The sequence below is a fragment of the Mixophyes fleayi genome, chromosome 1 (genome assembly GCF_038048845.1).
Source record: "Mixophyes fleayi isolate aMixFle1 chromosome 1, aMixFle1.hap1, whole genome shotgun sequence".
NCBI classification, from domain to species: Eukaryota; Metazoa; Chordata; class Amphibia; order Anura; family Limnodynastidae; genus Mixophyes; species Mixophyes fleayi.
This window is the reverse complement of record NC_134402.1, coordinates 40,001,771-40,015,297: the sequence shown is the minus strand read 5'-3', so window position 1 is coordinate 40,015,297 and position 13,527 is coordinate 40,001,771. Positions and strand designations below refer to the sequence as shown.

The 13,527-nt window shown below is 42.5% G+C and overlaps 1 protein-coding gene across 1 annotated transcript in view; it reads left to right on the top strand.

Annotated features, from left to right (window-relative positions):
* Window positions 1–13,527, top strand: part of STK32B (serine/threonine kinase 32B) — a 274,895-nt gene that overhangs the window by 72,168 nt on the left and 189,200 nt on the right. The window contains exon 3 of the mRNA XM_075194650.1: window positions 631–782. Within this exon, the coding sequence (XP_075050751.1) occupies window positions 631–782 (152 nt within the window). The remainder of the gene's footprint in view (window positions 1–630; window positions 783–13,527) is intronic.

The window sequence follows — 13,527 nt, the reverse complement described above, 5'->3', positions numbered from 1 at the left end:
CAAAGTGGATCTTTGCAGTATGAGATATTATTCACAAAAGTGCAAAAGCATCGTGCAAATGTTCTTTTTGTTATGTGTAAGCAAATGATTTGAGGGAAAAGACAGTGGCTTCTGCAGGGGTGCAGCACTTTATCAATTGTTTTTGACCGTCTATATAAAAGTAACATGTAACTGAACTCATGCATGATTTTTAAAAATGTTTTGTTTATTCCTGACTTTCATGGCACTAAATCCGTATTTGTAAAAGTAACTTTTGCAAATTTGACCATTTCTCACTTTTTAAATATACATGCTTATTTTACTTAATTTATCAAATGATGGAAGAAGATTACATAATTAGTGCATTACGTTTCTCAACATAGTCCTATGAAGCAATGGGTTGTATTGCAATATACATTAGTGCAATATATCAAACTAGCACATTCTGAACAATAATTGAAACAAATGTATTATTTAGAAAGGAATTCCAGCTCTACCACTAGATACATTGTTACTGAGTTGCATATTTGTGCTCACACCTGTTTGTTTTGTCCATGACTTTATTAAGATTTACTATCTTTCTGAAATGAAATGACTTTTCCATGATTTATTATCCGCACATGTTAAACTCAGCCACGGTTTGTCTTCCAGGTGTGCATTGTACAGAAGCGAGACTCCAAGAAGATGTATGCCATGAAGTATATGAACAAACAGAAGTGTGTAGAAAGAGATGAAGTGCGAAACGTCTTCAGAGAACTACAGATCATGCAGTGCCTTGAACACCCCTTTCTGGTAAATCTATGGTAGGTTATGATGTGTTTCTGTTCATTTGTGGTTTTCTGCTGTGAATTTTTGTAGGGTATAGGGATGAGAGATAAAGTATCTCAAGAAACCTAAATGGTTGTAAAGTGCGACGTGTATGGGCATTAAAAGACCACCAATCCCCATAATCGTCTAACCATGTATGCGATTCTCATCTAACCATCCTAAAAGTATCCTGTGTATGGCCAATTGATCCATTGCTGAATGTGTGAGGATGATCAGCTGGGTGTAGTACCTATTAACGGTGCTATTAACGGTACTGACTACCCCGACAGAGAAGACAACAACATGAGGAGTCCGTTTCAATAGTACACCGACCTGCCCAAAAAACTACTTAGCGGAATTCAGATTACTTCATATCACAACCCGCTCTGTTGACGACTGAAGAAAATGACATCATCACCACGCGCGACTTGGCTTAAAGCGGCGATGGATGGAGCCGCCTGTCATTTATGTCATGTAAGTACTATTTTAGGGGTTTGGGGTGTTAGGGGTATTAGGGTTAGGAGTTAGGGTTTACCCTAATCCTAAACCTAACCGTAACCCCTAAAATAATACTTACATGACATAAATGACAGGCGGATCCAATCCATCGCCGCTTTAAGCCAAGTCGTGGTTGTTGATTACGTCATTTTCTACAGTAGTCAAGAGAGCGAGTTGTGATATGAAGTAATCTGCATTCGGGGGAGTATTGAATCGGACTCCTCATGTCGTTGTCTTCTCTGTCGGGGTAGTCAGTACCGTGAAACTGGCTACCACCGGATCAGCTAGGGCTCTCTCTGAATAGCAGAATGGGAGCAGCTAATTAGGAAACTGGTGGGAGTAACACGCACCCTAAAATTCAAGGGATAGTCTGTCAACCAGTAATCTGGGCTTCCTAATTATATTCTAGCAGCTGTTATCTATAAAGCAGTTTAAGAGTAAGGAACTTTTCTGCCTTGTATGGCACAAAATCAGGAAGAGGGTGGTAGGGATGGCATGTGGCACAAAATCAGGAAGAGGGTGGTAGGGATGGCATGTCTAGGTAGGCATGTTCTGCTACTAGGTAGCAGAAATGGTCTGTCAAGATTGCTTCAACCCCTTAGTCCACCTGCAGGAACATTCGTAGCACTGGCAGCGCTACGTCTGCCCCTTTTGTCCCTCAGAAGTTACCCTACTGCTGCTTTTTGAATCACTGATAGCAACAAGGACACCAATCATCAGCACTCTCCCTTGAGGTGATCTGATTAGCAAATTAATGAATGGCAATAAGAATAAAGGTATCAAAGGGAGAAAATTACCCTTCTTCGCATGTACCTCTCTTTGGTCATGCTCACTATAGTCACTGCTGACTATTGCAATATCTGCAGGAGGAAGTACAGGCGATTGGCATCACACTGCGCTTCCTCCTGAAATCAGTCAGTGCAGTGACAGAGGAGGAAAGGTGGAGAGTGGGGAGGCCAGCGAAGAACCTCAACTCCGCCTCCTCTAGAATTGTGGTGTCACAGCGTACAATAACTGACATTATATGTCATACTATGCTACTAGCACTTTTTATCCAATCGTAACACTTCTTTAGCCACTGGAAGCTATGAGATGTGATTGTTTTAGTTTGTGATGGGGGATATAAACATAGTTTATTTTCAACAAAACGGCAGTGAAAGTCTTGGTAAGATTAAATGGATCATTTACCTTCATGCTTCATATAATTTAATTATTGTATTTAGTCGTAAATTAAAATACAGTATAGGTCACATATAGGGAGATTAAACATTTTCTACAGAAAATATTCTTGTAGAAAATTTTTTATTGAAACATATGAATTCACTGCGAACTAAGCCAGAAATAAAGAAGTTATAATGCTTGTTAACATTATTATTGCCTGCAGCAGAACAAAACTGTGTGAACAAGGTCCATTTACATCTCATTCCCTCCCATTAAAGAGCATTTTATGTTTACAAGTTTTCAGTTCACCTTTCAATATATTATTTCATATCCTTTCTGTGCTGGATGTAAGGTACGGTACCTCTTGGTACGATTACTTCTACCACAAGACATTCAGCGGTCCTTGCTTAATGTGTGATAAGTAATCTGTATTTTGCAAGCATGTCATTTCCATCTGATGTCATATACTAATTACTTTTTAAAATATAATTGTCCATTTTTGGAAGAGATCACATTTGTCAATTTGTGGAAGAGATGTCATCAGGTTGTCAACTAAATTGATCTCAAATGGTAATTACTATGTTGGAATTATATTAGTATAGGGGAGGAATCTTTCTAAGAGTAACCCTAATTGTTATTTTCATGTTGTTGGTACAGTGAAAATATTGTATATCTCAACATTCCAAAAGGTCAAGGTAGAGTATAGAGTATTGTAAGGATTCTTTAAGTGATAATATACTTTTGGGCAATATATAGTAAATAATGTATTTTTTTCCAGAATTTTTTAAGGTCAATTACACCTTGCAGCTTCTATGCACTACCTTAGACAATTGTCAATCATCCCAGGTGCTGTTCAGAATGAAAGAGATTTGGCAAACAGGTCCTACAATATATGTCCTGCTTACCTGCATTGGCACTTTGCCTATGTGTGTACAGAGGACATATATACAGGGGCAGGCTGGGCAGGGGAAAATGTGCCCCCCGGGACGGTCCCATAGTTGCCTACCTTGGGCTGGGTCACTGAGCCACCTGCATTTTCTTTCCTTTAAAATGTTCGTAATAGGCTGCTGGGTCGAGTCTTTTCCCCCAGGTTAAAATTTGCCTGCCCCATATGCATCACCAGTAGCTCCATGTCTGGGCATGAGTGACACTTAACCTCATCAGCTCCCTCAATTCAATCATTGCCATAAAGTTCTGTGAAATGTTGTCAGTTTTAAGTTTGTTTATGGAGCTGTAGGCACTGGATTACAGTGATTATACTAAACAGTGGAGGGGAGGAATGGAGGGCATAGAACTCTGGAGGAGTTGTTGATTTTAGTACAAGGTGCTTGTAAAAGGGTTTCTAGGGTGTTTATGGGATTTTAATCTCTTTAATAATCTGGCAAATGTATGGATGACCATTTAATAGCGTAATTTATGACTACCACCGTCAACCAACTCCTCGCAAAGGTAACTCTGATTTATTCTAAGAAATAAAATTGTTTTCCCTTAAATCCACAGGATCAATATCAATATAATAGCTTATGCTCATATCTTCAAGAAAACCTATGCACAAAATATAGTTTCATTTAAAACGTGTTGTATTATTAATTAACATTCTAATTATAAAATGTATGCATACATTATAAAACAGTAAACCGTGTATTTATACAAACTCAACAGATTTTGTTTCATACAATACATTGCAGTCAATTGCCTGTTTTCTAAATATGCAAGTCATTGTGTCTGTGTTTTAACTATTGTCAATAAGTGTGTGTGAGTGTGTGTGAGTGTGTGTGTGTGTCATACAATCAAGCATACATTTTAACCTTCCAAATATTCTCACATTTGTCTCAAAACTTCTACCATTTATCCATCTATCGTTTCATTTCACTTATCTCAGTCAAAGTCCAACAGACATTGACTATCCACATTCCCTTCACATGAGAGTCACTAGATGGCAGCCATTTTACAAGCATGGAGCTTCTATATCCATTTTCTCTATTGTCTGAATTCAGCATGCTCTAAACACATGGTATTTCACCTTGCTGCTGCCATATTAACTACATCAACATTTCCAGCAATAAACCATATTATTTCAGAGATTCAGAGTTACAACACTACCCTTTAAACCAGCAGTCTAACAAAACTTGAAATAACTGACCTCTTCCTGAACAATCCAATCACTTGCTATGCATCTAAGTCCTAGGGCTAGATTTACTAAGCTGCGGGTTTGAAAAAGTGGGGATGTTGCCTATAGAACCCAATAAGATTCCAGCTTTCATTTATTTAGTGCTTTCTACAAAATGACAGCTAGAATCTGATTGGTTGCTATAGGCAACATCCCCACTTTTTCAAACCCGCAGTTTAGTAAATCTAGCCCCTAATCTCAGCCACACTCTTCAACAGCAGCATAGCAGTCTTTCCAATACCATCTACACGATTTCTTCAATTTCCCATGAAATACTTTTCCAACACAACCATTCTATCTAACAAACAAACTATGAACAACCATTTCCATACACTTACTATACATTTGCACTAAACTGCATTAAACAAACTAAAACCATAAACTTCTATTATACATCATTTGCAATTTCCATTAGCCTTTTTCAAGAACTAAATTTAGCTCACAATACTTAAAATGGCTGACTTGCTTTGTTGGAAGTTACAAGCACGTGTTGGTCACATGTGCTTGTAATGGCTTAATTGACTACCAATGAACAGGGCCCAGTTCTTAAACCTCATATACTTGTAATATACTTGTAAGTCCTCCACAAACATCTATTTTACACAAAAGACATCTATTTAGTGAGAGCCAGCAAGGCATATTACACAAAAGACATCTATTCCAAATAACCTTTGCAACAAACACAAATGCTTCCATGACCAACACTTCACTAACTCCATTTTATCTGAACTCAGGCAATTCCATTCAAACACACATTATACTTCATTCAATTTAATGTTTACAGATTTACTCACCTTCCATTCATTCCATTCAAAACTCCATTATAACATGTTTCCTGCTAGCCAGGACCTCCCCAGGCCCCAAGAAACTTACTTTCCAGCATGTCCAGCTAGGAGTTGTGTCTGCATGTCTTATCAGGCTGGTAGCAGAGCACCAAGAGAAGCTTTGTGTTTCTGCTAGTGAAAAAGTTCACTTACAAGTGGACGGAGTTTACCTTTCCACAGGAACTGCTCACAGCATGTAGCCTTCCTCAAAAGCCAAGACCTGTTTTTCTCGGGTTTTCACAAGTTCCATAATAACAGGTGGTGAAAGAGATTTTATGTGTAAAATCACTGTCCTCGTTCAACTATGGCTTAATTTTGATATATATTATAAAATTAAATATAAAATAATTGATTATTTATATACTCTTCATCAGTGCTCAATAAAGCAGATCTCATTTATGAAGCTCACCCTGGTCCGGATCGTGTGCTGCACTGATGTTGGTGCCAACTGATAGTGGTGACTGACATGGTATAGTCTTTGTTTTATAAACTGCATGTATGTGTGCCACCAGATAGCACATAGCATGTGTATGCGAGTAACATAGACTATAAAAAGGCATTGTATGTACAGTACGCATTAAAAGTGTTTCTATTTGTGTATTTTATGTGTAAAATAATGTGACCTTATATTGCACAGAAGCTTGTGTGTATTCTGCAGTCTGTTGTGGGTATTTACATGAGGCAAGTAATGTTTAGGCAGCGCTTACACCCAGATTCAGATCGAAACGTGTCTTGAGATATTTTCAGATTTTATTTTTATTGTTATTATTATTATCCTTTATTTGTTAGCCACAAGAGTTCCTCAGCGCCGTACATTGCACAAACAGTAGACTATACAGGGTAAAACATTACTGAAAAATAAACAAAACTACCAAAACTTCAGAAGCTCCAGGCAGGCTAATGCAGTAAAGATGGAGCAGAAGAACAGGTATGGAGACAGGAGGGAAGAGGACCCTGCTCAAATGAGCTTACATCCTAAGGGAGGGTGAACAAAACTCAGGCACAAAGGGAGCTAGTTGATGTATAAGGGAGAGAAATGGGCCGGGAGGAGAGAGGGGAGAACAGGTTAGGTGAAAGGTTGGTAGGCTTTGAAGAACAGGTGAGTTTTAAGTAAAGATGAGCGGGCTCGGATTTCGCTAATCCGAGCCCACCCAAACAGTGCGGATCCGACGGGATCCGAGCACTGTTCGGGTACTTCCGGCCGCCCAAGGAATCCAAAACGAGGCTATGACATCCAAGTCTCGCGTCGGATCTCGCGAGACTCGGATGCCATAAATGCCCCGCTCGCGGCCGCCATCTTCATTCTCCCTGTGGGTAGTGTAGAGGGAGGTTGTTGAGAGATAGTGATACTGTGCTCTGTCCTGCTGATTATTTTAGTAAAGTGTGCTCTGTCCTGCTGATTATTTTAGTAAAGTGGTGCTTTGTCCTGCTGTGTCCAGTAGTACTTTGGCCAGTGCTCTGTCCTGCTGATTCCAGTGGTGCTTTGGCCAGTGTCTGTCCTGCTGATTCCAGTGGTGCTTTTGTCCTGTATTTTTTTCTGCTAAGTCCATAGTAATTTGATAATTATCCCAAAATCTTTAAAAAAAAAATAAAAAAAAATATAAAAAAATAATTTAAAAATTATAAAAAATATTATAGAGCAATATATTATTGCAGTCCCAAAAAATAGGTACTGCAATCTATATTACTACATTCACTGTTTCTGCATTCCCAAAAAATAAGAACTGCATTCTATATTACTACGTTCACTGTTTCTGCAGTCCCAAAAAATAGAAACTGCAATCTATATTACTACGTTCACTGTTTAAGCAGTCCAAAAAATAGGAACTGCAATCTATATTACTACGTTCACTGTTTCTGCAGTCCCAAAAAATAGGAACTGCAATCTATATTACTACGTTTACTGTTTAAGCAGTCCAAAAAATAGGAACTGCAATCTATATTACTACGTTCACTGTTTAAGCAGTCCAAAAAATAGGAACTGCAATCTATATTACTACGTTCACTGTTTAAGCAGTCCCAAAAAATAGGAACTGCAATCAATATTACTATGTTCACTGTTTCTGCAGTCCCAAAAAATAGGAACTGCAATCAATATTACTACGTTCACTGTTTCTGCAGTCCAAAAAAATAGGAACTGCAATCAATATTACTACGTTCACTGTTTCTGCAGTCCCAAAAAATAGGAACTGCAATCTATATTACTACGTTCACTGTTTAAGCAGTCCAAAAAATAGGAACTGCAATCTGTATTACTACATTCACTGTTTCAGCAGTCCCAAAGTGTGTGTGGTTTAGGGGTACGCTCTCTTGTGCTGCATATAATGGAGTACAAAAATTTGGAGGATAAAGTAGGGAAAGATCAAGACCCACTTCCTCCTAATGCTGAAGCTGCTGCCACTAGTCATGACATAGACAATGAAATGCCATCAACGTCGTCTGCCAAGGGCGATGCCCAATCTCCTAGTAGAGGGCATGTAAAATCCAAAAAGCCAAAGTTCACTACAATTAGTAAAAAAAAGAAAATTCAAATCATCAGAGGAGAAACGTAAACTTGCCAATATGCCATTTACGACACGGAGTGGCAAGGAACAGCTTAGGCCCTGGCCCGTGTTCATGACTAGTTGTTCAGCTTCACCCAAGGATCTTAGCCCTCCTCCTCCCCACCCCTCTAAAAAAATTTAAGAGACTTAAGCGGTCATCAACAACACAGCAAACAACTCTGCCTTCTAGAGAGATGTCATCACAAATCCCCAAGGTGAGTCCAAGGGTGTTGGTCGTTGCGAAGCCTGACCTTCCCATCACTGTACGGGAAGAGGTGGCTCCTTCCACCATTTGCAGCACGCCCTCTGCATCAGGGCCGGATTTACCGCTAGGCAACCTAGGCACCTGCCTAGGGCCTAGCGGCTCTCGGGGGGCACAGCTGGGGGGGACAGGGGTAATTTTTAAAAAAATGAAAAAAAAAAAAAATTTGGCCCCTCCCCCGACTCGCGGCACCACCCCCCCCCCCCCCCCCCCCGCGACTCGTGCGGCACAGAAGTGGTGATGGTGATTGGCACAGAAGTGGTGATGGGCACAGAGGTGGTGATGGTGAAGAGGCACAGAGGTGGTGATGGGCACAGAGGTGGTGATGGTGAAGGGCACAGAGGTGGTGATGGTGATTGGCACAGAAGTGGTGATGGTGAAGGGCACAGAGGTGGTGATGGTGAAGAGGCACAGAGGTGGTGAAGGGGCACAGAAGTGGTGATGGTGATTGGCACAGAAGTGGTGATGGTGAAGGGCACAGAGGTGGTAATGGGCACAGAGGTGGTGATGGTGATTGGCACATTGGTGGTGGTGGTGATTGGCACAGAGGTGGGGATGGTGATGGGCACAGAGGTGAGGGGGAAAGGGCACATGTGATATTGTGAAGGGGCAAAAGTGACAATGAAGGGGCACAGTGTGATGATAGAGGGACAAAAGTGACAAGAGCACATACTTGGATTTATGCGTATTATTTTTGCAAACAACTTAAGTAAGTATTTCTGCCCTGACTTCAATATTTATTATGTTGTTTTGACCCAACTACTTAAAAAAACGGGACTGCTTGGTAATTATTTAGGGGTGCCTTTTTCTGCAGCAGGGTGGCCTTGCTCTTTTCACATGTTAGGTACGCCCCCAAAGATGCAAGCCACGCCCTCACCTCCTTTGGCGGCTGCGCGGCGGCACATGCTTTCATATCTACGTAACTATAGGGGTATATGGTAGGCTGCAAAAATATAGTGCTATGGATTGTTTCAGGGAGGGGGCCCAAAAACAGTATCCTGCCTAGGGACCTATGAGGTCTAAATCCGGCTCTGCTCTGCATATGCGGAAGAATCACCCACAGTCCAGTTACAGTTTTGGCTAATGAAGGTGTGAATGTTGTACACCGGGAGGAGGATATTAATGTAGCTGGCGCTGAGGAGGAACTTGACGAGAAGGATGCTGATGTGGTTATCTTAAATGAGGCACCAGGGGGGGAATCAGTTGTTGTCCATAGGATGAAAAAGCCCATCGTCATGCCTGGACAGAAGACCAAGAAATGCACCTCTTCGGTCTGGAGTTATTTTTATCCCAATCCGGACAACAAATGTATGGCCATATGTAGCTTATGTAAAGCTCAAATAAGCAGGGGTAAGGATCTTAGTCACCTAGGGATATCCTCCCTTATACGTCACCTGAATAACCTTCATAGTTCAGTGATTAGTTCAGGAACTGGGGCTAGGACCGTCATCAGTCCAGGGACACCTAAATCCCTTGATCCTGTTGGATACACACCACCAACACCCTCGTCATCAACTTCCTCCACGATCTCCATCAGATTTAGTCCTGCAGGCCATGTCACCAGCCAGACTGAGTCCTCTTCAATCCGGGATTCATCCGAGGAATCCTGCAGCGGTAGGCCTACTACTGCCACTGCTACTGTTGCTGCTGCTAGTCGGTCATCTTCCCAGAGGGGAAGTCGTAAGAACGCTACGTCTTTCACCAAACAGTTGACCGTCCAACCGTCGTTTGCCATGAGCACAAAGTACAACAGTCAGCGTCGGACTGGCCTGCTGGTGAGCCGGTCGATAGACCAGTAGGCCCCGACGCTGGTTAGCCACGCCCCCGCCTGGTCCGTGGTTCCGAACAGGTGAATATGTGATTTAAGTGCAGAGAGCCCAGACGCGACTGCGGCTCTCTGCACATGCGCAGTACAGATGAGTCATCACATGACTCATCTTGGAAGAAGAACCGGAAGAAGAGGACGTCCTGCCGCCCAGAGGAGCTACACGCAGAATGCAGGAGCAAGCAGCAGGTTAGTAAAGCGCGCAGCAGCGAGCAGCCTGTCATTTTGAAGGAGAGGGAAGAGAAACAAATGTGACATAAAAGATGAGGTGCAATGAGGGCATGAGAGCGATGGGCAATAAGGACATGCGAGATGCTGAGGGGCAATAAGGGCATGAGAGATGCTGAGGGGCACTAAGGGTATGAGAGATGCTGAGGGGCAATCAGGACATGAGATGCTGAGGGGCAATAAGGACATGAGATGCTGAGGGGCAATAAGGGCATGAGAGATGCTAAGGGGCAATAAGGACATGAGATGCTGAGGGGCAATAAGGGCATGAGAGATGCTGAGGGGCAATAAGGGCATGAGAGATGCTGAGGGGCAATAAGGGCATGAGAGATGCTGAGGGGCAATAAGAGCATGAGAGATGAGGGGCAAAAAGGGCATGAGAGATGATGAGGGGCAATAAGGGCATGAGAGAGAGGGGCCAGAGCAGCATGGCACAGGGTGATGAAGGGGGGGTCAGAAGCAGCATGGAGGGTGCAGTGTGATCATAAGGGGGCAGAGGATGGTGATGAAGGGGCACAGTAATGTGTGAGTGATGGCACAGTGGGCTTGTGACAATGTAATATGTGTGTGGTAGGTGGTGGCTAACTAATGGGTGCTATTTTGTTTGTGGGGTGATGGTGGGGCAATTTAATTTTATAGTGGGGACTATTTAAGATGGGGTGGTTTGGGGGCTATTATTTAAATGTGGGGTTGAATTTGAGGAGCATGAGGTCTATTTATTAAATGTGAATATCAATTATTAATGGCAGTGACGGTTGCGGTAAATCGGTATATTTATTATACTTAAATGCTATTTATTGCTGGGACTGTCTGGAGGGAGGGAAATAGGTTTATTTATTAAATGTGAATACTATTACTTTAATGTTGGGGCTGAAGGAAGGCCTAAGCATTAATTGTGGGTCCTATTGATTTAACGCCAGGGCTGGTTGGAATTTTCTAATTGTGCCCATTTTTTTCCAAATAGGGAACATTCCAGGATCCAGACAAGCCGCAACTAAAGAAACCAGCAGCCACAGGTGTTGAGTGACAAGAACAGGTAGGACAGTCTGTCAAATCTTCCAGTGGGACAATCCAGATTTATTTTTTTTGTGACTGTTCCGCCCAATCTAAGGGTCAGGTCAAGACTGTGTACTCTTTATATACACACTGCATTTTTTTATATACGTACAATACTGTGGTGCTAGTTGTCCTTCGTGGGCTGACCACTCCCCCTCTAGTGTCTGATCTTGCCTCTATGATGGCTGGCCACACCCCTTTGGTGGGCCCTAGCGTTGCAGTCCCCCGGTGGGCCCTTCATGTCCCAGTCCGACACTGACGACAGTAGTCACCCTATTGCAAAGCGGATAACTGCGGCTGTAACAGCTATGTTGGTGTTAGACGTGCATCCGGTGTCTGCCCTCTGTGCAGTGGAATTCAGACAATTTGAAGGAGATATTGTGGCCCCGGTACCAAATTGGGTACCTGGGCCACTCCACTACGCAGTCCAGAAAGCTTCGTATCAGGTATTAAACTACGTTCACTGTTCCTGCCAAATAAAAAAAGAATGAAAATGCCCTGTCATCAACGAAAACAAGAGGTAGTGACGCGCTAGAACTCCACCCTCTATATGCTGCAGAGGATGTAGTAGCAACCATCTGTGCAGTGGAATTCAGACAAGTTGGAGGAGGTATTGTGGCCCCGGTACCAAATTGGCTACTGGGGCCACTCCACTACGCAGTCCAGAAAGCTTTGTATCAGATATTAAACTACGTTCACTGTTCCTGCCAAATAAAAAAAGAATGAAAATGCCCTGTCATCAACGAAAACAAGAGGTAGTGACGCGCTAGAACTCCACCCTCTATATGCTGCAGAGGATGTAGGAGCAGCCATCTGTGCAGTGGAATTCAGACAAGTTGGAGGAGGTATTGTGGCCCCGGTACCAAATTAGGTACCGGGGCCACTCCACTACGCAGTCCAGAAAGCTTCGTATCAGATATTAAACTACGTTCACTGTTCCTGCCAAATAAAAAAAGAATGAAAATGCCCTGTCATCAACGAAAACAAGAGGTAGTGACGCGCTAGAACTCCACCCTCTATATGCTGCAGAGGATGGAGGAGCAGCCATCTGTGCAGTGGAATTCAGACAAGTTGGAGGAGGTATTGTGGCCCCGGTACCAAATTGGGTACCGGGGCCACTCCACTACGCAGTCCAGAAAGCTTAGTATCAGATATTAAAGTAATTAAATTAAGTTCACTGTTCCTGCTACATCAAAAAAGCATGAACATGCCCTGCCATCAACAAAAACAAGAGGTAGTGATGCGCTTGAACACCACCCTCTATATACTGAAGAGGATGGAGGAGCAGAAAAAGGCCATTCAAGCCTACACAGCCACCTACGATTGGCCACGTGTTTGTGCCGCCCACTTGTGTCGCTTAGCTTAGACATCCAGCTACCTCGGTGCAACGTTTTGGACTAAAAACAATATTGTGAGGTGTGAGGCGTTCTGAATAGACTGGAAATTTGTGGAAATGAATGTTATTTAATGTTATTGAGGTTAATAATAGCGTAGGAGTGAAAAAAAAAACCCTAAAAACTGGATTTTAGCACTTTTTATGCTAATTTTAAAGATAAATCAGAACCCAAACCTTTCGTCAGGTGTTTTGGCAAAACAAATCAGAACCCAAAACCCAAAGCACAAAACACTAAAAGTGGCCGTTGCACACCCCTAGTTTTTAGTGCCCGTTTGAAGGAGCACAGAGTAGGAGAGAGACGGATGGAGCGAGGGAGGTCGTTCTAGATTTAAATATGGTCGAAACTAAGCTCAAGTTCCCTGCTCTTTTTAAAAGATGAATTAGAGCATGAATCAGGTCCTCTATGTGCATCACAAAATGCCTTGGTTTGCACCGAGGTATCCATATGGTCTACCCAAGAAGCATTAAGGCGCATGCCTACTCTCCACTCTCAGGAGAAACCTCAGCATACCTAATTACACCCAGGTATGCTGAGGAGATGGAAAAAGATGAAGAGACGCATTGTACAAAAGTGTGTTTATACATTTATTTGTCCGTACATTTATTTGTCCGCTCTCTAAAGAGGTTACAGTGGGCAGGCAAAGTGAGCCTTGTTGTGTCACTGTGGGAGGTCACTTAGGCCACATTATAAATTTCTCTGGCTGATGGTTCTGTCTCAGTCTACAGGATAAGTTGCCCACCCTCCCTTCCTGGTTGTGGAGCTTCTTTGCGGGTGATT